Source organism: Oncorhynchus clarkii, chromosome 31 (genome assembly GCF_045791955.1).
Source record: "Oncorhynchus clarkii lewisi isolate Uvic-CL-2024 chromosome 31, UVic_Ocla_1.0, whole genome shotgun sequence".
Taxonomy (NCBI): Eukaryota; Metazoa; Chordata; class Actinopteri; order Salmoniformes; family Salmonidae; genus Oncorhynchus; species Oncorhynchus clarkii.
Genome location: NC_092177.1, coordinates 11,717,498 through 11,745,297, shown reverse-complemented (window position 1 = coordinate 11,745,297; position 27,800 = coordinate 11,717,498). Strand labels below are relative to the sequence as shown.

Below are 27,800 nucleotides of genomic sequence, written 5' to 3'. Positions count from 1 at the left end.
ATAAAAACTACAAGACCCATAAGCAGATGATCACTGGGGCCAATTTGTGCTGAGAAATAAAAACTACAAGACCCATAAGCAGATGATCACTGGGGCCTTTTTGTGCTGAGAAATAAAAACTACAAGACCCATAAGCAGATGATCACTGGGGCCAATTTGTGCTGAGAAATAAAAACTACAAGACCCATAAGCAGATGATCACTGGGGCCAATTTTTTTCCCCAGGAAGAGATATAAATGTATTGTGTTTCTCAAGTAGAATTAGGGAATTGTGTTGGCTTGGTTTCCTTTCTGCAACGTCGTGAACTGAACATATAACCTCACTGAAAAGAACAACACCTTTTGGAATAGTGCGGTACGGTATTTATTTGGTAAGTACACATATGAACTCAGATAGGATAAAGTATTGATGAAGCTCAATACTCCAATAGATGGTAACACCTTACCTGAGGGAGAAATATAAGCTTTTTTATGGAAAATTGAGTCAGAAATTGGCACCCTATTCCCTATATAGTGCACTAGTTTTGACCAGAGCCCTATGGGTCCTACTCAAATGTAGTGCACTAAAAGGGTTTGGATGTCATTTTGGATACAACCTGTATGTGTTTCCGTCACTTATAGAATACTTAAGATACAGATCACATGATGCCAAACAAAGACCCAGTGATGTGGAATATAGATTGTTTCATTTGTTAGAATTTTAAAGAAGTATGATTTGTTTTTAATAGAATATGCAACGTATAATGCATTTTATATTTACAGATAGTGTTATATATGAATGTCTGTAGAGTATGAACGATGTGTTATTCAGAAGAATGCTGACTTATTTTGACAGTGTTAAGCATACTACTACATTTACTGAAACTATAAAAGAGTATATAACAGTTAACTGAAAAGAGAGAAAACCAACAGTCTGAAATGTACATTCAGGATCAAACCCTAGCTTGAGATCAGGGGTTGTAACGTAATCAACCCTGGGGGGACCAACGGACCCCTCTCATTGAAGCCATGAAGTTCAAGGCCGACTGCGGTACTGAAGGCTGTTGTTTCCAGAAAGCAGGATCTCCCATTATAGTGAATGGGAAAATGGCAATCTTTGTTGTCAATAATAGAGAGAAAAAACAAAAAATCATTCAAACACAACCATGTTACCAATAATTGATTATATTAGAACAGATGTATGTCCTTGAACTGATTATTAAAAAAATAAAATTATACAAAGAAGTTATAAGGATAATTGAGTTGCTATGGTAGCCTGCAGTACCCTGGTCGGCCTTCGGTTGCAGGCAGCAACATATCCCCATGAGACGGCACTTTAGCAAGCTAAAACCGACTTCCTAACCTTCAAATGCGACATTGAGTCTTCACATAGGAATTAATGGTGTGACATCATCGACGGCTTTGCCCATTCATGTACAGACAATGGTTGGTCCTCTAGTAAGGTTTTTGTGATATATTGAACCAGGGCTGGCCCTAGCCCTCTTGACGGCACAGATAAAGCAAATTTAAGTTTTAAAGTACATTTCCTAAAATTCACATTCGCATTTAGCTATGGGGTGTAGAGAAAATTTGGTGGTTTTAAATCACATTTTATCAAATTCTACACATTTTTCTTCAAATGGGGCAGCCAGAAGATCTTGCAGATTTAGAGCAAATTTCCAACAATTCTACAAATACTGCCAGGGGTGGAGAGAAATTATCAAGTTTTAAAGCAAATTTCCTACAATTCTACAAATACTGCCAGGGGGTGGAGAGAAATGATCAAGTTTTAAAGCACATTTCCTACAATTCTACACATTTTGCCATGACTTATGATATCTGAGTGAGAGTGACTGACAACATCAATTGAGGTCCCCTGGAGGTCAGGGTACATGCGTGCCTGGTCATTAGTTGGCCATGATTACTATAAGGCGTAGACAGCTGGCTAACTTACCAATCTAAATAAATGTTTGCTGACAGGGGCTAATTCAGAGGCTGACACTGCTGAAGCACTAACAAAAACTGCTGATTCACTAACACATTTAAAAATGTCACCTTGTGTATTTTACTTTAACTCTCAACATTACTGAGTCCCCCCCCCCCAAAAAAGTACCTTGTGCCTAGGGCCTGCCCTGGGTTGAACCTCTAGCAGGAAGTTTTGTGATAAGTTGAACCACTTGCAGGGTGTTTTGTGATAGGATGACCGTCTAACAAGGTGCATTGTGATAGGATGACCCTCTAGCAAGGTGCATTGCGATGGGATGATCCTCTAGCAAGGTGCATTGTGAAAGAGGATTGGCTGAACTATGCCTGTGAGTATCTTGGGCACGTGAACGCTGACGATCTCAGAGATCATCTCTGGATAGCTGACTCTGGTGGGCAGAGACTGGGCCTGGATAAACAGATCATAGGTGAACTGGTGCAGCTTCCTCACAATCTGAGAGTGAGAGAGAGAGAGGGGGGGGGAGAGAGGGAGTCAACTGTCAGTAACACCAAAGCGGGGGAGGTTGAACAAGTCAGGGGTTAGTGGTTAGGGGTAGAAGCAGGGCCGGCCCTGGGTATAGGCGACAATACCCATAAAGCTCAGTACAGGAAGAGAATGTGCTTAACTGTAAATTCCCTTCTGTAACCCATTAAAAAAGGTGCCTGAAACCAAAAATAGATTTTTGTTTTGTATGATACCCATCGAGGACGAGACTGGCGAGGCCACCTCCAAGACAATGACGGACATCTTCAACACCCACTGTCATCTTGAGTGACCGAGGTCATGAACACTGGAACAAGTTACGGATATTATAGGTTATATTCTGTCACCAATGGTTTGTTTTATTTATTTTTTACAATTAGTTTTTCCGTGGTACATAAACAGACCTATTTCAATAGATATCCCTTTCCTACCCACTCCTCCAGGTTTGGTGAATGGACCAACCAAACCCTCCAGACATGTCATGGGCAAGTCCCTTGATTGCTACCAGGAAGGTTGGGAGAACTACTGGAAGGTAATTCTCTTTGCACACAACAGCAGCATCCAAGCCTCCACCGAGTACGGACAGGAGTCGCAGCTGTTGACTGAGGTAAAACAATGCAATTGTATATACAATCATTGCATATACTGATGTTGTTTGTCTATTGCTATTTTATATATAAGGTACTTTCAGATCACTGAAACCCCACCTGATGTGGTGGAAGCTGTCGAACCAGATCAGAACCCTCGAGGACTACAGTACCTTCAGGCACGGACTGAGGAGGACGTGGAAGCTGTCGAACCAGATCAGAACCCTCGAGGACTACAGTGCCTTCAGGCACGGACTGAGGAGGACGTGGAGGCTGTCGAACCAGATCAGAACTCTCGAGGACTACAGTACCTCCAGGCACGGACTGAGGAGGACGTGGAGGCTGTCGAACCAGATCAGAACTCTCGAGGACTACAGTACCTCCAGGCACGGACTGAGGAGGACGTGGAAGCTGTCGAACCAGATCAGAACCCTCGAGGACTACAGTACCTCCAGGCACGGACTGAGGAGGACGTGGAGGCTGTCGAACCAGATCAGAACTCTCGAGGACTACAGTACCTTCAGGCACGGACTGAGGAGGACGTAGAGGCTGTCGAACCAGATCAGAACCCTCGAGGACTACAGTACCTCCAGGCACGGACTGAGGAGGACGTGGAAGCTGTTGAACCAGATCAGAACCCTCGAGGACTACAGTACCTCCAGGCACGGACTGAGGAGGACGTGGAGGTTTTCGACCAGGTAAAAATGATTGTCCTCTGTCAATATATTTTCTGTCCCTCCAAGAGATATGTAAGAAATAGAATAGCATTTATTCCTGTTATCAGTCAAGGTGAGACTGAACATGGACGAGGCACAGGAGAAACAGAAGGAGAGCTACCGGAGCAGAATGAAGAAGGGGACCAAGTGCTGCGACATCAGGGCGAATTACTAGGTTTGGAAGATGGAGGAAAGAAAAACGACACCTGGGAAACCTCACTGCTCTCTCACTCCTAGCTGGGGTCACCATCAGTTAAAGTGAATATAGAAAATATCAGAACTATTTGCATTTGCACACAAAATAACCTGAAGCTAGTTTCAGTTCCCCTTCTCCAGTTGGAGCACTTGGACGGTCGACCAATGGAAGCACTGACGCCCTACACTTCAGTGAAGCCCAATAGACAAAGTATGCTCAGCTTTGGTTGACAGAAACAATAAGAAAAGCAAGAAATAGCAGTTATGCTAAGCCTATAAAAATGTACTTCTCCAATATCCTACTCTATACTACTCTATTCTACTCTATCATACTCTATCATTCTCTATCATACTTTATCCTACTCTATCCTACTCTATTCTACTCTATCATTCTCTATCCTACTCTATCATACTCTATAATCATACTCTATCATTTTCTATCATACTCTATCATACTGGGCACATAATATGTGAGATACACAGATGAACTAAAAACACTAGCACTGCAAACACTCAGAAAAAAGAGAGCATCAGAGCCTGAACTTTGCAGTCTCCCTCTTCAAGTCTCCCTTCTGAGACTGACTGCCTGTTGAGAATAGGTGACAGGCAGAACCACCCACCCACACAGCAACCCCCTCCTCTATATTGCACACACCAGAATTCAGTGTTTTAGTCTATTGATTGCCATGTTAGTGTACAAAAAATGAATGACACAACTGTACCAAAAACTATGGAAGTTTATGTATTAAAATCTGAAATATTGCTAGGTTGCTTTTCACAGCTGTTTCACAAGGTGTTCATTGTTGTAAGGTATCATTTGGTGGTATTTATTTGTTCTACATTATACATTGTTGTATCCTAGGACCGACAATAGATACATATATATTCAACCACAAGGGGGTACTAATGAGCTATGTGAGATAGAACAACATGAATCCTAAAGGAGGTCTAGTGAAAATATATTATTTCAGCGTAGATAAGGGGAGGGCACGATCAAATTGAAACATGACGGCCAGACAAGCCAGTGTATGAATCCAACAGACATACATATGAGTGACAATGATCTGACTTCCTGGTCTGTAAGACTTCCTGGTCTGTAAGACTTCCTGGTCTGTAAGGTAAGTAACTTTAATGTGTCAAGCAGATTACACGTTTTCTTTGACATTTCCGAAACGTAATAATGTTTAAGACATGGATTTCATGTTGTAATGTTAACAAGGTTCCCAATAGTAGTTTGAATGAATGTTTTCATTTTGTCAGCTAAATAAAACTTGTTTAAACAGCGAAATTGCTGCGGAAATCCGCCTTGTCTGCATAGCGATGATGAAAAGAACGTCATTTAGGCTGTAATTAGATAATCCCACCGTTGATATAGCAACGGACGCTAATAATTTATCGAATTCCATTGTGACGCAGAAGGGGACACTATTTGGCCAGGGGTCATTATTTGCCATGACAGGCCCACAAAAAGCTAGGCTGGCCCTTGGTAGTAGGTCTATATTACCTGCTGAAGGTAGTCCACTGGCTGGGTTAGCTAGAACAGGTGTTAGAGGTCAAGGATAGGGCAGTTCTGTTCGGTTGCCATGGCGCAGAGAGCTCTGTAAATATTGTACATATTTGAAGTTTTAGTTGTTTTCTTTTTTGATCAACTTTTTATTTTGTTAGCTAAGTAAGTTTTGATTGTATATATTGTAGCAACCCTGGGTTTATAAGTGCGGATATCGACTGTTGTTGCGCTCTGGGCTTCGGGCCAGAAGGTTGAGGGTTCGAGCCGCACTTCCTGCCTGATTCATTACAATATATTGATCCACGGCAGTGCAAGATCGTCAAGTCAGTTATTTTACCAACTGAACTGATAAGCTAGCTATTTAGCTACCAACTTTATTTGAAACGAGATGGCAGAGGCTTGGAGAATTTTGAAGATGGCAGAGGTTTTCCCCAGTAGTTTATTTCAAGGTGGACTATTGCTTTTGACTGTAGTGAGCTTCATGCCATAAAGCTTAGCAGCTGCATTACTTCACCCAGGTTGGTGCTACATGTTTTTCAGAGGAGTTTACCAAGGGAAGAGGTTACCTGACTTCTAACTTGTTTCCCCCCTGTATCTAAGCATCGTTTCAACCCTGCTCAATCTCGGCCCGTCCTTCATCTGGGCTTCAACCCTTCATCTGGGCTTCAACCCTTCATCTGGGCCTCAACCCTTCATCTGGGCCTCAACCCTTCAAACCCTTCATCTGGGCTTCAACCCTTCATCTGGGCTTCAACCCTTCATCTGGGCCTCAACCCTTCATCTGGGCCTCAACCCTTCACCTGGGCCTCAACCCTTCAACCCTTCATCTGGGCTTCAACCCTTCATCTGGGCCTCAACCCTTCATCTGGGCCTCAACCCTTCATCTGGGCTTCAACCCTTCATCTGGGCCTCAACTCTTCATCTGGGCCTCGGTCGGTAGAGACGTGGACGGGTCAGGTAAGTGGACATGTAGAGTGGATTGGACACAGGATGTGACCTGTTGAACTGGCACCTGCCTCTGTGGATGACTGTAAAAGACTGTGGATGACTGTGAAAGACTGTGGATGACTGTGAAAGACCTTCCAGCTAGAACTGTCAATAGGCTAACTGAAAGATTAGGCTGTTTTAAGAGCGTCGTTGAGATTCTTGCTGTAATGAAAAGCGCTATACTAATTCAATCTAGTATCATTATTATTATCATTAAATTAATGGACGTAGTTGTGTTAGCTGGAACAGGCGTTGTGTATGGGTTAGGGGTTAGAGGTCAGGGTTAGTGTATATTACCGGGTGTAGGAAGTCCAGTAGCTGTGTTAGCTGGAACAGACGTTGTGTATGGGTTAGGGGTTAGAGGTCAGGGTTAGGTAATATTACCGGGTGTAGGAAGTCCAGTAGCTGTGTTAGCTGGAACAGGCGTTGTGTATGGTGTTTTTCTCCATGTTGGCTGGCCAGACAAACCAGCTCCTTGATGTAAGAGATCCTCAGCTCGTCAAAACACTTCTGATTCCTCAGACCCTCCACAGGGACTAAAAGACACAAAGAAATAAGCTAATATTGAACCAGATAATGATACAGTCACTTAGTTTCAGTGTGTCAGTGATGTGACTCACTGATGCTGAAGAGGAGCAGAGCCTTCATACAGAGGAACTCGTCCTGGGTGACTCTGAGCATACAGAACCTCTGGGACAGCAGACGGAACTGGACACAGTGTTCGTACATACTGGACACACGCATCCTCTGACTGGGGTGGAGAGACAGACAGACGGACGGAGAGAAAGAGGGTGAGGAGAGAGAGTGTAATGTTTGTTTATTTCTATTCCCATTTTTTTATTGTCTATTCCATTTGGTAACATGTGTTTCCCATGCTAATAAATTGAATTGCGAGGGAGAGAGAGGGGGAGTTAGGATGAGAGGGAGTTAGGATGAGAGGGAGTTAGGATGAGAGGGAGTGAAATTGATTGAGAGTGTTGTTATATAACCAATAATATAACATTTCAAATTTCAAACATTTCCCTTGTCTATTGTCTAGAGACAGAGAGAGATTGTCATCAATATTGTATTCAGCAAGACAATAGTACTCACTCGTTAAAGATGAGGTCAGGAGCGAAGTAGAGCTCTCTAGCATCTGTGTTAGTGTAAGACCTCCAGCCCAGAGCGAACACCATCAACCCCAGCCATGAAGACTGGATCACTGACATCTGGTCTTCTACATGCAGCTGTCTGAAACCTACACAGAGAACATCATCAACCCCAGCCATGAAGACTGGATCACTGACATCTGGTCTTCTACCAGCTGTCTGAAACCTACACAGCCATGAAGACTGGATCACTGACATCTGGTCTTCTACATGCAGCTGTCTGAAACCTACACAGAGAACATCATCAACCCCAGCCATGAAGACTGGATCACTGACATCTGGTCTTCTACATGCAGCTGTCTGAAACCTACACAGAGAGAACATCATCAACCCCAGCCATGAAGACTGGATCACTGACATCTGGTCTTCTACATGCAGCTGTCTGAAACCTACACAGAGAAGACTGTATCATCATCATCACCATCCAGCAGCACTGGATCACTGACATCTGGTCTTCTACATGCAGCTGTCTGAAACCTACACAGCCAGAGAACATCATCAACCCCAGCCATGAAGACTGGATCACTGACATCTGGTCTTCTACATGCAGCTGTCTGATACATACAGAGAACATCATCAACCCCAGCCATGAAGACTGGATCACTGACATCTGGTCTTCTACATGCAGCTGTCTGAAACCTACAGAGAACATCATCAACCCCAGCCATGAAGACTGGATCACTGACATCTGGTCTTCTACATGCAGCTGTCTGAAACCTACACAGAGAGAACATCATCAACCCCAGCCATGAAGACTGGATCACTGACATCTGGTCTTCTACATGCAGCTGTCTGAAACCTACACACAGAGAACATCATCAACCCCAGCCATGAAGACTGTATCACTGACATCTGGTCTTCTACATGCAGCTGTCTGAAACCTACACAGAGAACATCATCAACCCCAGCCATGAAGACTGGATCACTGACATCTGGTCTTCTACATGCAGCTGTCTGAAACCTACACAGAGAGAACATCATCAACCCCAGCCATGAAGACTGGATCACTGACATCTGGTCTTCTACATGCAGCTGTCTGAAACCTACACAGAGAGAACATCATCAACCCCAGCCATGAAGACTGGATCACTGACATCTGGTCTTCTACATGCAGCTGTCTGAAACCTACACAGAGAGAACATCATCAACCCCAGCCATGAAGACTGGATCACTGACATCTGGTCTTCTACATGCAGCTGTCTGAAACCTACACAGAGAGAACATCATCAACCCCAGCCATGAAGACTGGATCACTGACATCTGGTCTTCTACATGCAGCTGTCTGAAACCTACACAGAGAGAACATCATCAACCCCAGCCATGAAGACTGGATCACTGACATCTGGTCTTCTACATGCAGCTGTCTGAAACCTACACAGAGAGAACATCATCAACCCCAGCCATGAAGACTGGATCACTGACATCTGGTCTTCTACATGCAGCTGTCTGAAACCTACACAGAGAGAACATCATCAACCCCAGCCATGAAGACTGGATCACTGACATCTGGTCTTCTACATGCAGCTGTCTGAAACCTACACAGAGAACATCATCAACCCCAGCCATGAAGACTGGATCACTGACATCTGGTCTTCTACATGCAGCTGTCTGAAACCTACACAGAGAACATCATCAACCCCAGCCATGAAGACTGGATCACTGACATCTGGTTTTCTACATGCAGCTCTTTGAAACACACAGTGCAGGGAGAATAAAATACGTGACGAGTAGAGCCCCCTCTGGTGGGAAGGACAGGCTACAGCAATGGTATCAGTCATACACAGACCAGCTGTCTGTCCCCCAGCTCTCTCTATCACACCTGGGTTAGTGGGTTGGTACCATGTAGTGGTTAGGTAACGGCAGGATACAGGGTTAGTGGGTTGGTAACATGTAGTGGTTAGGTAACAGTAGGATACAGGGTTGGTACCATGTAGTGGTTAGGTAACAGCAGGATACAGGGTTAGTGGGTTGGTAACATGTAGTGGTTAGGTAACAGTAGGATACAGGAATGGTAACATGTAGTGGTTAGGTAACAGCAGGATACAGGGTTGGTACCATGTAGTGGTTAGGTAACAGTAGGATACAGGGTTGGTACCATGTAGTGGTTAGGTAACAGTAGGATACAGGAATGGTAACATGTAGTGGTTAGGTAACAGTAGGATACAGGGTTGGTAACATGTAGTGGTTAGGTAACAGTAGGATACAGGGTTAGTGGGTTGGTAACATGTAGTGGTTAGGTAACAGTAGGATACAGGGTTGGTAACATGTAGTGGTTAGGTAACAGTAGGATACAGGGTTGGTAACATGTAGTGGTTAGGTAACAGTAGGATACAGGGTTGGTACCATGTAGTGGTTAGGTAACAGTAGGATACCGGAATGGTAACATGTAGTGGTTAGGTAACAGTAGGATACAGGAATGGTAACATGTAGTGGTTAGGTAACAGTAGGATACAGGGTTGGTAACATGTAGTGGTTAGGTAACAGTAGGATACAGGGTTGGTAACATGTAGTGGTTAGGTAACAGTAGGATACAGGGTTGGTAACATGTAGTGGTTAGGTAACAGTAGGATACAGGGTTGGTAACATGTAGTGGTTAGGTAACAGTAGGATACAGGGTTGGTAACATGTAGTGGTTAGGTAACAGTAGGATACAGGGTTGGTAACATGTAGTGGTTAGGTAACAGTAGGATACAGGAATGGTAACATGTAGTGGTTAGGTAACAGTAGAATACAGGGTTGGTACCATGTAGTGGTTAGGTAACAGTAGGATACAGGGTTGGTAACATGTAGTGGTTAGGTAACAGTAGGATACAGGGTTGGTAACATGTAGTGGTTAGGTAACAGTAGGATACAGGAATGGTAACATGTAGTGGTTAGGTAACAGTAGGATACAGGGTTGGTAACATGTAGTGGTTAGGTAACAGTAGGATACAGGGTTGGTAACATGTAGTGGTTAGGTAACAGTAGGATACAGGGTTGGTAACATGTAGTGGTTAGGTAACAGTAGGATATAGGAATGGTAACATGTAGTGGTTAGGTAACAGTAGGATACAGGAATGGTAACATGTAGTGGTTAGGTAACAGTAGGATACAGGGTTGGTAACATGTAGTGGTTAGGTAACAGTAGGATACAGGAATGGTAACATGTAGTGGTTAGGTAACAGTAGAATACAGGGTTGGTACCATGTAGTGGTTAGGTAACAGTAGGATACAGGAATGGTAACATGTAGTGGTTAGGTAACAGTAGAATACAGGGTTGGTAACATGTAGTGGTTAGGTAACAGTAGGATACAGGGTTGGTAACATGTAGTGGTTAGGTAACAGTAGGATACAGGGTTGGTAACATGTAGTGGTTAGGTAACAGTAGGATACAGGGTTGGTAACATGTAGTGGTTAGGTAACAGTAGGATAAAGGGTTGGTAACATGTAGTGGTTAGGTAACAGTAGGATACAGGAATGGTAACATGTAGTGGTTAGGTAACAGTAGAATACATGAAGAATGGTTTACCTGGCATGGCTTTAGCCCAGTTCACCACAGACACCAGTTGTCTCTCTCCCAGCTCGTTGAGGCTGGACAGTAGGGAGGCGAAACAGTCTGGCTGGGAGGTGTCATGGCCTGCGTTGACCATTCCTGGCTCAATGGAACTCAGAATGTTGAGGAGGGAGGGGCGTAGACTGGGGGAGGGGCCAAGAGCGGGAGCCTGCCACGCAGCACAGCCTGCAGAGAGGGATATGAGATGAAACAAGGCAAGGTGAATTGAGACATGAGATGAGAGACAAAATGAAACCAGTTGAGACTGGATATGTGCTGCCTTTCATCCAGGGTTGGGGTAAATTCTGAATTGAGTTGTAACTGCTTTCTTAGTCAGGGCTCACTTGAAAAAATAGCATTCTGGTTAAGAAAAATATTTTACATATGGTAATATTGATCCTCACATTTAGCCTGTGGGGAAATGGTGGATAACTGTAATCCCCCAGTCCTCTCTCCTCCGCTCTCTCCAGGCCTCTCTCCAGTCCTCTCTCCTCCCCTCTCTCCAGTCCTCTCTTTGCCGGGTGCCTGTGTTCCCCCCTCCACTCCTCCTTTCAGCGGGCCAGCTCCCCTCAGCTTCCGGCCTGAAATGCACCACACACAGAAGTAGGACAGAGAGAAAGGCCCCATTACCACTAGGAGATATGAAGGAGTCTGAGGAGCGGGGTGGAGATAAAGAAAGCTATTTTTCCATTCACATTACATCATTGCCGTGGCTGCTGGCCATGTGACATTCTTGGTCCGTAGCTCAAATTGACCGTAAATATCACAGTAGCCACTAGCGAGAAGACACAAACTATTTAACAATGACAGAGACTTTTCTTCTGAAATATTACACTACTAGATAATGCAACAATTCACAAGCATGTACAACACAACCAGAAAGCATTCAGACGCTACTTTTTCTAAAATGGATTAAATATATTTTTTCCCTCAACATTCTACATGCAATACCCCATCATGACAAAGTGAAAACGGGTTTTTAGAAATGTTTGCAAATGTAATTGATGGGACATGATTTGGAAAGGCACATACCTGTCTATATAAGGTCCTACAGTTGACAGTGCATGTCAGAGTAAAAAACCAAGTCATGAGGTCAAAGGAATTGTCCATAGAGCTCAGAGACAGGATTGTGTCGAGGCACAGACCTGGGGAAGGGTACCAAAACATTTCTGCAGCATTGACGGTCCCCAAGAACACAGTGGCCTCCATCATTCTTAAATGCAAAAAGTTTGGAACCACCAAGACTCTTTCTAGAGCTGGCCGCCTGGCCAAACTGAGCAATCGGGGGTGAAGGTCCTTGGTCAGGGAGGTGACCAAGAACCTGATGGTCACTCTGACAGAGCTTCCGAGTTCCTCTGTGGAGATGGGATAACCTTCCTTGAAGGACAACTATCTCTGCAGCACTCCACCAATCAGGCCTTTATGAGAGAGTGGCCAGACGGAAACCACTCTTTAGTAAAAGGCACATGACAGACACATTTTGACATGACACATTTTGCTTTGTCATTACGGGGTATTGTGATGTCATTACGGGGTATTGTGATGTCATTACGGGGTATTGTGATGTCATTACGGGGTATTGTGATGTCATTAGGGGGTATTGTGATGTCATTACGGGGTATTGTGATGTCATTACGGGGTATTGTGATGTCATTACGGGGTATTGTGTGTAGATTGATGAGGAGGAAACACAATTCATCAATTTTAGAATAAGGCGGTAACGCAGCAAAATGTGGAAAAATTCAAGGGGTCTGAATACTTTCCGAATGCCCTGTATGTTCAGACAATTCAAAGGTTTATTTTCTTGTCTGTAGGCTACACTCATTACATTTTAGCTTCAAGACAAAAGTCCAGAGTTGTTATAACAGCATGTTTTTATTAACTACTGTAAACATGTAAAAAGTGAAGGATTAACCCTCTCATACAAATATAAAAGTACAAAGGCCTACTTTACAACTAACCAGGCTTCATTTGTATCAATATCATGCAAACCATTACATGTGGCAAAGGCAAATTGTGACTGAAAACATGGGAATCAGTGACTCCGCTGCAATGAGCTGTTTTATATGGAAGCCCATACCTGCCACCCAAAAATAACATTTGAATGCCTCTTGATTTGTCAACATGCACAATTAATCTGATCAACTTTAGCCTACTGATAACAACCACAGCTGCAGGTGGGTGATTGTCATGAAATCAGTTTTAAACATGTCTGTAGCAAATTGAATTATAAAACCATGAAGCATCTGCAAAAATCAACTATCATTCTGAGGACTAAGATGTCTAGTTTTTAATACATTTTTGCCTGAATTTTGTACATTTTCCCATATTCTCATTACCGCAATGCGTCTGGATTAAATTATTGGGTCATTTTATAAAATTGTACTTTTGAAAAACCTAACTGATTTGAATAAAACACAAAATATGTCACTGCAGTTTGTCCATAAATAGAGTTGCAAAGGGTTGGAAACTTCCCGGTAAATTTCCAGAAATTTTCCATGGGAAGTTAAGCCTGGGAATTTTGCTGAAATTCATCAAAAAAGTTATCTTATAACAGTGAACCTTTTATGTGGGATACACATAAGGCAGTTCTAGGTCTTGTGGCATATTTTGGTTAAACTATCCCCAATTCAATGGAATTGCAACCCTCTGCATGCACAGTGCATTCTTCCATCACATGTGCAGTGCACTCTTCCATCACATGTAGGCTGATTCTCAATATCTTGCACACTAATGAGATGCTATTGAGCCCACATTACTACACTGTCTGAGCCAAGGACTACATGCTTTCTGGTAAGCTTTGATTACAATTCTGGGTGGGGTGAATATACACTACCTTTCAAAAGTTTGGGGTCACTTAGAAATGTCCATGTTTTTTATTTTTATAGCTCATTTTTTGTCCATTAAAATAACATAAAATTGATCAAAAATACAGTTTAGACATTGTTAATGTTGTAAATTAGTATTGTAGCTGGAAACGGCAGATTCTTTATGGAAAATCTACATAGGCGCACATAGGCCCATTATCAGAAACCATTCCTCCTGTGTTCCAATGGCACGTTGTGTTAGCTAATCCAAGTTGATCATTAGAAAACCCTTTTGCAATTATGTTTGCACAGCTGAAAACTGTTGTCCTTATTTTTTTATTTATTATTATTTATTACAAACAAACACAAGGGGTAACACTAAAGTATTACATGTGAGGGTGCGTGTGCATGAGTGATATAAAATATATGTCATAGTTTCCTTTTTCATGATCAAAATCTTGTGAAACCCGAACCCTCCAAGATCTCCCCACAGTTCCCCAATAGCTGTCCCTCAACCATTCAAGACCCCTCCCACAGTCTCCTCCCCCAGAAAAAAATAAATAAAAATACAACTAATTCCATTCCCCACCCCCAAGAACCCCCCAATGCACCAACAACCAAGAGAATGAACCCCCACCCCCAAGAACCCCCCAATGCACCAACAACCAAGAGAATGAACCCCCACCCCAGAGAACCCCCCAATGCACCAACAACCAAGAGAATGAACCCCCACCCCCAAGAACCCCCCAATGCACCAACAACCAAGAGAATGAACCCCCACCCCAGAGAACCCCCCAATGCACCAACAACCAAGAGAATGAACCCCCACCCCAGAGACCCCCCCAATGCACCAACAACCAAGAGAATGAACCCCCACCCCCAAGAAATGCACCAACAACCAAGAGAATGCACCAACAATGCACCAACAACCAAGAGAATGAACCCCCATGCACCAACAAGAGAATGAACCCCCACCCCCAATGCACCAACAACCAAGAGAATGAACCCCCACCCCCAAGAACCCCCCAATGCACCAACAACCAAGAGAATTGCACCAACAACCCCACCCCCAAGAACCCCCCAATGCACCAACAACCAAGAGAATGCCCCCACCCCCAACCCCCCAACACAACAACCAAGAGAATGAACCCCCACCCCCAAGAACCCCCCAATGCACCAACAACCAAGAGAATTAACCCCCCCCCCCAAGAACCCCCCAATGCACCAACAACCTAGAGAATGAACCCCCACCCAACCAAGAGAATGAACCCCCACCCCCAAGAACCCCCCAATGCACCAACAACCAAGAGAATGAACCCCCACCCCCAAGAACCCCCCAATGCACCAACAACCAAGAGAATGAACCCCCACCCCCAAGAACCCCCCAATGCACCAACAACCAAGAGAATGAACTAAAGATACAAAAGGAAAAGACAGAAGAAAACAGCAAACAACAATGCAAAAATATATATATATAATAATACATTTAAAACAAAGGACATCAAGGACAACTGAAATCATAACAGCAATGCCAACTGTATATGTTTGTGTGCATGTCTGGCACTATTACATGTATGTGTGTGTTCTTATATGTGTTTATTTGAATGAGAGTGTGTGTATATGCATGTGTACAAACACCTGCACGGCATCAGCCTCTGACAAACCAGCATTCGTTGGAAAAACATTGCCACTTAGTGTCATTCAAATGTACTTTTACTATGTTTTATTTAGACCCCCCCCCCCCTTTATCTTTGACCATGATTCTCTCTCACACACAGCAACTCCACTCCCACTTGTCTCCAATTCCACATCCCAACCCTCAGCTTCCCTCAGCCGATTCCATCTATCTCTGCTGGCCACCCACTTCGTGTTTTTACGCAACACATATCTTTCAACTATGCTGTGATATTTAACATACAATTTCAATCTATCTAATAGAATCTACAGATTGCGTGTTGAAGATAAATATTTTTACTAAGAGTATTAGTATATTGGGGCGGCAGGGTAGCCTGGTGGTTAGAGCGTTGGACTAGTAACCGAAAGGTTGCAAGTTCGAATCCCCGAGCTGACAAGGTCAAATCTGTCGTTCTGCCCCTGAACAGGCAGTTAACCCACTGTTCCTAGGCCGTCATTGAAAATAAGAATTTGTTCTTAACTGACTTGCCTAGTTAAATAAAGGTAAAAAAATATATATATTAGTAATTGACTGACCCGGTCTCTCCTGATCTCCTAACAGTACTATTTGTAAGGGTCAATTTTAGATCAATGCTATTCATTTTCAGCCATTCCTGAACCTGAGACCAGAAACAGGCTACCTGAGGACAATACCAAAATAAATGGTCTATTGATTCTGTATCCTCACAACAAAATCTGCAGAGCTTCGATGATTTTATGCCCCAAATATTCAACATTTTGTTGGTGGCAAGAATTCAATATAATAATTTTAGCTGAAAAGCACGAAGTCTTGAATCTTGCGTTGTTTTATATATCAACTCATACACCCTGTACCATGGAATCGGTACATAAAAATATCTCTTCCCAACTATTTTGCAATCTGTATGGCACAGTTGTCAACATCCTGGTCCTCAAATGAAACTGATATACTTTCCTATTTATGCTATTTTTATTCCTCTGCCAGTTTTGATCCTTTATATTGGGCAGACAGACCAGTTCCCTGCCTCCTCCCACTGCCACCTGCCTCTGCCAGTTTTGATCCTTTATATTGGGCAGACAGACCAGTTCCCTGCCTCCTCCCACTGCCACCTGCCTCCTTCAGTTTTGATCCTTTATATTGGGTAGACAGACCAGTTCCCTGCCTCCTCCCGCTGCCACCCGCCTCCTCCATTTTTGGGGCAATGCTGTAATCAATTAGTTGTACTCTTGGAATGAGCAGACCTTCCCGTACAATTCTGATAACTCCATGAAGGACATAACTCTACCATTACAATTTACAATATCATTTAAGAACCAAATACCCTTTTCAAACATCTTTCCCATAAATACAGGTATTCTATCAACCAGCACATTTGAGTTCAGCCATAATATTTGTTGTAATATTTGTTCTATCTTTTCAGGAGGATGACATTGTAATTGTAGCCAGCTCTGTAATGCTTGTTTGAAAAAAGACAGATACTTTGAAAAAAGTATCACTTTCAATTAATCGAAAATGAGACATGGCAATCTGCACAAAGGCAAAAAGGCAATTTTAGACAATGGATGAGCTTTTCTTATTAATCTACTTGAGAACCATTTAGGGTTAAAATAAAACTTTTGAATAAGTGAAGCTTTTAGAGAGAGGTTTAGTTATTTTATATTTAATCATCTCAACCCACCCAATTCATATTCATTATATAGATAGACTCGTTTTATTTTGTCTGGTTTAGCGTCCCAGATAAAGCAAAATATTTTTTGCTCATATGATTTGAAAAACGAATCATCAGCAGTAGGCAGCGCCATAAGTAAGTGAGTAAACTGAGATATGATTAAGGAGTTAATCAGGGCAATTTTTCCATAAATAGACAGGTATTTGCAGGATCTTGTCTATTTTTACAAGTTTTCTATTGAAATTCATTGTGGAGAGCATATTTATATATTTTGTGATGTGAATACAGAGTATGTCTACTTAACCATCAGCCCATTTTATAGGTAAACTGCAGGGTAATGTAAAAGTTGTATTTTTTAAGTATCCAATACGTAATATTGTCCACTTATCATAATTAGGTTTTAGTCCAGAAAGTACAGAAAAGTTATCTAGATCTTCAATGAGACATTGCAGGGATCTAGCTTGCAGACTTAATATAAAACTTGAGTTGTCGGCATACATGGACACCTTTGTTTTTAAGCCTTGGATTTATAATCCTCTAATGTTGTCATTGGATCTGATTTTAATAGCTAGCATTTCGATGGCCATAACGAATAGATATGGTGACAGCATACACCCTTGTTTAACTCCTCTTGACAATTCAAAACTCTCTGAGAAATAGCTGTTATTTACTATTTTACACCTGGGGTTGCTATACATTATTTGTATCCATTTTATAAGAGAATTACCGAAATTGAAAAAAATCCAGGCATTTATAAATAAAATCCAGTCTTACTTTATCAAATGCCTTTTCAAAATCCACTATATATACCATTCCTGGCTTCTTATATGTTTCATGATGTTCTATTATTTCTAGTAGTTGTCGTATATTATCTCCAATGTATCATCCATGTAAAAAACCTGTCTGATCAGGATGAACAATACCTGGTAAAACCCTTTTAATTCTGAGTGCTATGCATTTTGCTAGCATAACTGTCACTCCCTGACACTGAAGATGAGGCCTCAGAGTATGATGTTCAAGAGGTGGACATTGAGGAGGTCCAGGGAGAAGACATGGAAGGCTGAGAGGAAGACAACAAAAGCTTTAGTTTCTAGACAATCATTTTACAGATGTATGTTGAAAATGTTTTTGTGTGATGCAATGAATCATTGGGGATCATTCAATATTCCCTTTCTTTTGTTGTTCAGTGAAATCATCCCATGTGAAGAGTCAACTCATTTAATTCAAGTTCAATGAGAAACAAAATTGTTTTTTTTTATTTCTATTGGAAGGATTTAATCATTTGCAAGTATGTCTACTTATGAGGTCAAATGTTTATGTTTGTCTCCATATGATATGGTAAATATATCCAATGCAAAAAACATCTACATTCAAATGGTATTACCATTAATTTGCATATATTTCCATTAATTCCCATATATCCCTGTTAATTCCCATGGAAAGTTTCCACCTCTGAATATTCCCCAAAATGTGCAACCCTATCCATAAATCCTAATAATGTTATACTAGTTGAAGTTTACATTAAACTATAATATTTATTTAGTGTAAATCATTACCGTAACACTTTTTCAACTTCCTGTAGAAACTCCATAAAGTTTCATCCACCCATGATGCATATCTAGAGGAGTAGTAGGATTTAATTTATCTACTTATATTCCTTCAGAATGAGGTTCTTATTCTCAAACAACCCCTTTACCCCATTGGGCCTTTTCATTACTGGAATGGTTAACAAGCTCAAATTTAGAAAAAGTCCAATTTAATTTAATTATAATTGTATCATTTAATTTTGCATATTTTTATTTTCAGCGCATTTTTTTTTTTAAATCAGGCATTTTCATTCGGGAAGCAATGTAAGAAAAATTGGCAATTGATTTGTTTATTACTTTTTGGGGATTGTTGCAGTGATGGAATTGTGGAATTTGTGGTAAAATGCATAATATCTTCTAAAACAACATATGGATAATTATGAAAAATGCTCTGATCCCATCTGAGCCAGGGGAAACGTACATGTTTTTATAGCCTAAGCTATGCATTTATAGCCTAAAATAGGCAAATTTATTTGTGTCCTGAGAAAATGTGAATGTGATCAAACTTTGTGTAGCTAGGCTACCTAGGCCTTTTTAATCCAAAATGATTGGCTTGAACTAATCAATTAACACAATAGTGATAACACACTGTATGAGTATCTATTCCATTACAGATGTAAAGGCCACACAACACCATACACAGCCAGCTCAGCCCTGTTAGTCTCTGTCCAATCCCAGTTGTTCTCTATGTGTAAAGGGTTTTCATCCTTCCTAGGGCCAGGAGTTTTTCCAGGAGTTTTTTTTAAATGACCTTACAGCTGATTTATTACTACAACTAGGGATCTGGGAGTTGGTTAAAGTTACTACAAGCTAAACTCTGTTCATCTACTTGTGTGTACGTGGGTGTAGTAGGATTCTATTTTTGGCGTGTACGTGGGTGGAGTAGGATTCTATTTTTGGCGTGTACGTGGGTGGAGTAGAATTCTATTTTTGGCGTGTACGTGAGTGAAGTAGGATTCTATTTTTGGCGTGTACGTGGGTGGAGTAGGATTCTATTTTTGGCGTGTACGTGGGTGGAGTAGAATTCTATTTTTGGCGTGTACGTGAGTGAAGTAGGATTCTATTTTTGGCGTGTACGTGGGTGGAGTAGGATTCTATTTTTGGCGTGTACGTGGGTGGAGTAGGATTCTATTTTTGGCGTGTACATGGGTGGAGTAGGATTCTATTTTTGGCGTGTACGTGGGTGGAGTAGGATTCTATTTTTGGCGTGTACGTGGGTGGAGTAGGATTCTATTTTTGGTGTGTACGTGGGTGGAGTAGGATTCTATTTTTGGCGTGTACGTGGGTGGAGTAGGATTCTATTTTTGGCGTGTACGTGGGTGGAGTAGGATTCTATTTTTGGCGTGTACGTGGGTGGAGTAGGATTCTATTTTTGCATATAAAAAAACTGAATATGATAAATAATACAAAATAAAATATACCCAGGTAATATTCTTCTACTCGCCGGTGTAACCTAAAACATTATTCCAGTTAAATATGCTGCTTGTGTATGTATTCCCACATCAGCCTACAGCACTTTCTACCATTTCACAATAGCTACAATGTTGTTTGGTTTATTGTTTGAACAGTAGCTCAGATTATATTTGCTTATCAATGCAAAATAGGCTTATTTGATGCATAGCCTATAGCCTATACTGTTGATCAGATGAAGGAATCAAGCAAACATCATTGCCTACACAACACTGCCCCCACGGGAAGGGTACGTCGAATGTCAGTGCGCACTGCAAGGAGCCTCCCCTTTAATAACAAAAAACAACATTGCGACACTATGCTACGTCGCCGCCATTTGAGTATTCTGTGTAGTAACCTTTTGGTTAGCCTACTACCAGATCAAGAAAACTCTGAGCCCCAGGAAAACAACTCCCCTCCCCACCACTGGGACCTGTGGTGCCACATCTGAAATCACTACACAATGTTGCAAACAGTGTTGCCAACTATTGTTCAGTGATATCTGCTATTGGCCCCTTGATTTCTCTCTAGATGACGTTTTTGCTGTTGCCACGACGACATAACAGCACCATTTTGACTTGCTGCTGCACAGCTGCACTCCCCGACATAACGTTTTCCCCTCCTCTCTCACCGCACACCCCCTCCCCTGGTGCTTCTCTGCCTGTGCATGCCCCATTGCTGTGACTTCTGTTGCACAGACCGCTTCTCCCACTCTTGTATGTGGCAGAATTTAGTTGGGAAAAGTAGCTGCATGCTGTCAAAACTCCCCAAAGCAGCCTGAAAAGCAACCTGAAAAGCAGCCTGAAAAGCAGCTGAATTTACCAATGAAAGTCACTGGATAGGGAGTAAAACACATGGTCAATTAAAACCTACCTAAAGACCTAGTCATGATTCCTGCTTCTTCAAAGACCCCGTAACCAAAATACAAGTATGTGTGTCTATCCTTCCTCCCCTCTTATTCTCTGCTCCCCTCTTCTCCCCCTTCTTTTTCATGATCTCTTTCTCTCCCTCTCTCCATTTAACAGTCATGTATGTTATGGTAAAAGTTGTAACCTTTGAGGCTCATTCCAGACCGGAAGCATCTGCTGAGACGACAGGAAGGACAGTTCTTCCTCCTCAGCTTGTCGATGGTGCAGTCGTTACGGCTGGCGCACAGGTGATTCTGCTTACCTGGGGACACAAAAACAAACAAGGCCGCTACAGGGTAGTTGGATATCCCATTTCCTGTATGTGTGTGGGGCTCCCGAGTGGTGCAGCGATCTAAGGCACTGCATCTCAGTGCCAGAGTTGTCACTAAAGACCCTTGTTCGATTCCAGGCTGTATCACAACATGCTGTGATTGGGAGTCCCATAAGGCGGCACACAATTGGCCCAGGGTCGTGGTGAGGGTTTGCCCGTGGGTAGGCCGTCATTATAATTAAGAATTTGTTCTTAATTAACTGACTTGCCTAGTGAAATGAATGTAAACAAAGTGATATATGTGTGTGTGTATGGCTCACCCTCTGCAGCCCTCTTGAAGAACACCTTACAGCTCCCACAGGTAACAGCTCCATAGTGACAGCCTGACGCCTCGTCTCCACATACCTTACACACCCTCCGGTCTGAGAAGTACACTGGCAACATATCCTCACATCTGAAACACACACACATCTGTAAACACCTAACACTCTTTCAGATCTTACAGATACACTCTCACTGGCAACATATTTGAGGGCGACTGATTATGATTTTTCAACACCGATACCGATTATTGGAGGACAAAAAAAGCCGATACTGATTAATCGGACGATTTTTAAAATGTATTTGTAATAATGACAATTACAACAATACTGAATGAACACCTATTTTAACTTAATATATAAGTTAAAATAATAAATAATAAAATCAATTAAGCCTCAAATAAATAATGAAACATGTTCAATTTGGTTTAAATAATGCAAAAACAAAGTGTTGGAGAAGAAAGTAAAAGTGCAATATGTGCCATGTAAGAAAGCTAGTTTCAGTTCCTTGCTCAGAACATGAGAACATATGAAAGCTGGTGGTTCCTTTTAACATGAGTCTTCAATATTCCCAAGCAAGAAGTTTTAGGTTGTAGTTATTATAGGAATTATAGGACTATTTCTCTCTATACGATTTGTATTTCATATACCTTTGACTATTGGATGTTCTTATAGGCACTTTAGTATTGCCAGTGTAACAGTATAGCTTCCGTCCCTCTCCTCGCCGCTACCTGGGCTCGAACCAGGAACACATTGACAACAGCCACCCTCGAAGCAGCGTTACCCATGCAGAGCAAGGGGAACAACTACTCCAAGTCTCAGAGCGAGTGACGTTTGAAACGCTATTAGCGCGCACCCCGCTAACTAGCTAGCCATTTCACATCGGTTACACCAGTCTAATCTCGGGTGTTGATAGGCTTGAAGTCATAAACAGCTCAATGCTTGAAGCACTGCGAAAAGCTGCTGGCAAAACGCACAAAAGTGCTGATTGAATGAATGCTTACGAGCCTGCTGGTGCCTACCATCGCTCAGTCAGACTGCTCTATCAAATCATAGACTTAATTATAACATAATAACACACAGAAATACTAGGTCATTAATATGGTCGAATCCGGAAACTATCATCTCGAAAACAAGACGTTTATTCTTTCAGTAAAATAAGGAACCGTTCCGTATTTTATCTAACGGGTGGCATCCATCAGTCTAAATATTCCTGTTACATTGCACAACCTTCAATGTTATGTCATAATTACATACAATTCTGGCAAATTAGGTGGCAGTAAATGTTGCATATACACTGACTCTGCGTGCAATGAACGCAAGAGAAGTGACACAATTTCACCTGGTTAATATTGCCTGCTAACCTGGATTTATTTTAGCTAAATATACAGGTTTATACTTCTGTGTATTGATTTTAAGAAAGGCATTGATGTTTATGTATAGGTACACATTGGAGCAACAGTCCTTTTTTTCTGAATACGCACCGCATCGATTATATGCAACGCAGGACACGCTAGATAAACTTGTAATATCATCAACCATGTGTAGTTAACTAGTGATTATGATTGATTGTTTTTTATAAGATACGTTTAATGCTAGCTAGCAACGTACCTTGGCTTACTGCATTTGTGTAACAGTCAGGCTCCTCGTGGAGTGCAATGAGAGGCAGGTGGTTAGAGCGTTAGACTAGTTAACTGTAAGGTTGCAAGATTGAATCCCCGAGCTGACAAGGTAAAAATCTGTCGTTCTGCCCCTGAACAAGGCAGTTAACCCACCGTTCCTAGGCCATCATTGAAAATAAGAATATGTTCTTAACTGACTTGCCTAGTTAAATAAAGATTAAATAAAGGTGTAAAAAAAAAATATATATATATATTTTTTTAATCGGCCAAATCGGTGTCCAAAAATATCGATTTCCGATTGTTATGATAACTTGAAATCGGCCTTAATTAATCGGCCATTCCGATTAATCGGCCGACCTCTACTGTAAACACACACCTAACATGTGGGTAACACTCTTTTAGATCTTACAGCTACACTTCATAACCACACACACACACAGACACACACACACAGACGTACATACATACACACACACACAGACAGAAACACACACACACAGATGTACACACATATACACACACACAGACGTACATACATACACACACACAGAGACAGAAACACACACACACACAGATGTACACACACACACACATTCACCTGAAATCACACAACACACACCAAACACTATTTCAGATCTTACAGCTACACCCTCACATCTGAAATGCACCTACCTGCCTATACCTGCCGATCTGCACATACTTGCCTATTGATGTGGGATTGAGTCATGCAGATTCTTTCTGATTCAGGTAGCAGCAGAATCTGTTAACCAGACGGTGTGGACTACGGGCTCAGATCAACATTACACTACTTTTGAGGTATAACAAGTCAGACAAACTTTACATTTTAAATTAGCCAGCTACCCGTTTAAAGGGCGACTGCGCTTCCTGAATTGGCCTCGTTTTAAAATTGGTTCATTAATAAATGCTAGGGGCCATGACTGAATTCAAACGTGAGTTGGTTTCGGGGTGTGGTTTGATGTGGGTACCTCGTGTGTGTTTACAGGTGGAAAGAGGTAGACAAATTATTTAGCCAATTACTGTCAGTAAGCTGGTGTGCGACTGTGTCAAAGTTGGTTTGACCTTGGATAGCCTTTCTATAAATTAAATGGTCCTTGAATGTGAATGAATTCAACTTGATCAGTATCCACTACTAGATCTTTGACTGACCCACCACACCACAGCCTTGGCAATAAGTGTGATATCATTATGAAAGCTGTAATATACAACTTTTTGGGCGACCCGACCAAATTCACATTGAAATGTGAGTTATAGATCTGTCATTCTCATTGAAAGCTGTTCTATGTTCGCTATTTCTATGCTTCCCGTGCTTAAGTTTCGTGTTCGAGTTTTTGTGCGTTTTACTTTCGGTTTTGTACAACAGCTTCAAACAATTGAAAATACAATATTTGACACAATGATATTCTACGCTATACTCGCTTGTTTTATCACATTAACTGAAATTAGAATTTAACTATTAGAATTTTAGCAACCAGGAAATGTCTGAGCGATTTCTGCACAGTGCATCTTTTAGTGGTGAGTGTTGCCTTATGTCCTACTGGGCCTTGTGGATTGAGACTAAATACATTACCCTTGGTTAGTTGAAGGCCAGCGTAAAGTCAGCTGGAAGCCTATTACTCTAATACTCATGAAATAAACACCAGTTAGGAAGGTAAACAGTGGTGTCAGAGCCAGACACACTGCTGGGTCCTAGTCACGAGACTGGCCATGCTGAAAGGGACAGTGGTTATAACCTATCACTTGCAGTCTGTCCTCTCCAGCATGGGGATATTGTCGTGAGTCTCTGTGGCAGCTGGTGCAGGGAATTAGGTCATTATAACAGATAACATAAATGCTATTATAACCTGGGTGGTTTGAGCTCTGAATGCTGATTGGCTGACAGGCATGGTATCAGACAGTATACCATGGGTATGACATAACGTGATTTTTGTTTTACTGCTCAGGAGTTTGTGGTATATTTATTTAACTAGGCAAGTCAGTTAAGAACAAATTCTTATTTTCAATGACAGCCAAGGAACGGTGGGTTAACTACCTCGTTAAGGGGCAGAAAGACAGATTTCTACCCTGTCAGCTCGGGGATTCTATCTTGCAACCGTTCAGTTAGAAATCCAACACTCTAACCAGATATGGCCAATACACCACAGCTATGGCCACATACCACACCCCCTCGTGCCTTTTTGCTTCATTGAATTTGACAAATTATAACATCTGATATTACTGTTGTTTTGTTATGATTACATAGTTAGAGAAGCTCCATTAATTTGCCTCTGGTCCGCTTGGTCTTACGTGAAAACAAACAAAGAAACAATTGAAATAATGTGTCTTATAAAGAGTATATCTACCTCAGTCTGGAGTCAGCACTCATCCATCCAGAACTCTCCTTCTTGATAGCGGAGTGATACACTTGTTGAAGACCGCTTTCATGCATCACACTTTGGTAACTTTGCTCCTGGACATGACCCTCTTGTGGCATCCCAGGGTCATAGTCCTGATAGTTAACCCCAGGGGGACAGGCTTTACGTGCTCCACAAGACATGCAATTTCCGTTGTCCAAATATTTACAGAACCAAGATCCACCCGCCACCGGACAGGGTCCCTCGTGTCCTCGTTCGGTTTTGTTAAGGCTGCTTTTGATGAGGCCATTGACGGTCGATTGATCCGTAAATTCCCTACCAAATAACGGGGTTGGGGCGTCTTTACGGAATGGAGAACTTAAAGGTAACAGTTCGTCAAACTGAGAGGGCACCGAGAGCGCAATAGCGTTATCCAGATTCACGAACATGTCCGAGTTTTTACGGAGACCTCGGGCCATTTCCAACTCGTGCATAGGCCTCGTCACCTTCCATGCGCTGTCCCTTTCGCGCTCGAGGGTCTGTAAAAAACCGACATAATTTTGTCCACAAATGTCTTGATGTACTTCGAACGATGGCCCGATATCATTTGATTTAATTGTCGTTTTCCTCTGCATCTGGGTGGTTAACTCTGAGGTCATACTTGCGCCCGCTCCAAACTCTGGAGATGACTCCTCCGAGACTGAAAAATGGTTTCCATGATTTGGGCCGCAGTCTGCAGAGAAGGCAGGGCCATTATCCACTATCTCGTTTAACTGCGAACTCAAACCTAAAGACACTGACACCGCGTCACATAACTCCTTGGCTGTATCTGATATATTGGTGCCACTCTGCATTGTTGTTTTGATTTCTTCCCAGGCGCGGACAGTTCCAAAAAAAGACGTGCTCTCGAGGTCTCCGGTTTTCACTGTAGGCCTAAAGCACGAGGAGCTACTACATTTTTTTTCCCGTGGTGAGAGTAGACGCAACTACGTTAAATCTTAACGTAACCGTGTAACCAGAGACTCCTGTTATGTCGTTATGTCGGGCCACCACCTATAACCTCCCCGAGCTGAACTACGGGAGACTACAGTACATGAACAACAAATCCCTTCTTACGCCTCTGCGTTTGCTCATTCGTTGTGACCTCCGGGAGGGAAAGGCTGGCGCGTGTCCAAGTTGTGACTCGTGTAGGGTAAAGTGCATTCTCTACCGTGTTATTACCGTCTGTTTATAACACCGTGTTCTTCATCTATCAGTTACTTATTTGACCGTTACAATTATGACTGTAAAGTATATTTAAAATATATTTTTAATAAAGTTGTAAAGAGACTGAGTGTTGTTGCTTTTTCGTCATATCTCACAGTCAAAACAGACGTGTACACTCTTCCTCCAGTGCAATAACACAACAATAGTGAGTTGTCCGTGTTTTTCTGACCCACAGACGCTCCTGTAATCTGTTTAGAAACAACGATTGAGCGCTATGGCACATCCTTTGTTCTGTTTGTCACATGACAGCAACATGTCAGCTGTCATAAGATGACTAACAATTATATGGCATCTGTTAAGACAGCATTATGAACTTATGTAGCCTATCTTACAACGTACCTTATTTTCCGGAAAAATTTACTTACTATGACTGAAACTGTTTGTCCCACCTAACTATATGTGCTCTTGAGTGGGGCGAGGCGTCACTACAGATCCTGGTTCGATCCCGGGCTGTATCACAACCGGCCGTGATTGGTAGTCCCATAGTGCGGCGCACAATTGGCCCCCTGCGTCATCCAGGTTAGGAGAAGGTTTGGGCCGTCATTGTAAAATACGAATTTGTTCTTAACTGACGTGCCTAGTTAAATAATGGTTAAATATTAAACTATTTTAAGATGAATTCACTAACTGGGAGTCTGCTCTTGTAACTGAGCTGTTCAATGGCCTACTTCCCACAGAAGATAACTGTGTTTTTCTTAGAGAGTGATGCTGTCTTCCAGTGTAGTAGACCTCAGATTTCAGAACACTTTAAAAACTAAAAGACAATGTTGTTTCAACGTC

General features: G+C 42.1%; 2 protein-coding genes across 2 annotated transcripts; one reads left to right on the top strand and one right to left on the bottom strand.

The window, feature by feature from the left end:
* Positions 1-339: 339 nt before the first annotated feature.
* Positions 340-27,029, bottom strand: LOC139390930 (progesterone receptor-like). Its single transcript, XM_071138329.1, has 9 exons — positions 25,764-27,029; positions 21,782-21,915; positions 21,336-21,452; positions 11,522-11,698; positions 11,094-11,303; positions 7,530-7,674; positions 7,058-7,188; positions 6,822-6,973; positions 340-2,415 (listed from the first exon to the last, which is right to left on the bottom strand). Exons 1-9 carry the CDS (start codon positions 26,606-26,608, stop codon positions 2,248-2,250), a joined length of 2,079 nt encoding a protein of 692 aa, XP_070994430.1. The 5' UTR covers positions 26,609-27,029; the 3' UTR covers positions 340-2,247.
* LOC139391119 (cyclic nucleotide-gated channel beta-1-like) lies at positions 2,654-4,186 on the top strand. Its single transcript, XM_071138659.1, has 4 exons — positions 2,654-2,723; positions 2,889-3,052; positions 3,137-3,730; positions 3,817-4,186. Exons 1-4 carry the CDS (start codon positions 2,654-2,656, stop codon positions 3,823-3,825), a joined length of 837 nt encoding a protein of 278 aa, XP_070994760.1. The 3' UTR covers positions 3,826-4,186.
* Positions 27,030-27,800: the final 771 nt, after the last annotated feature.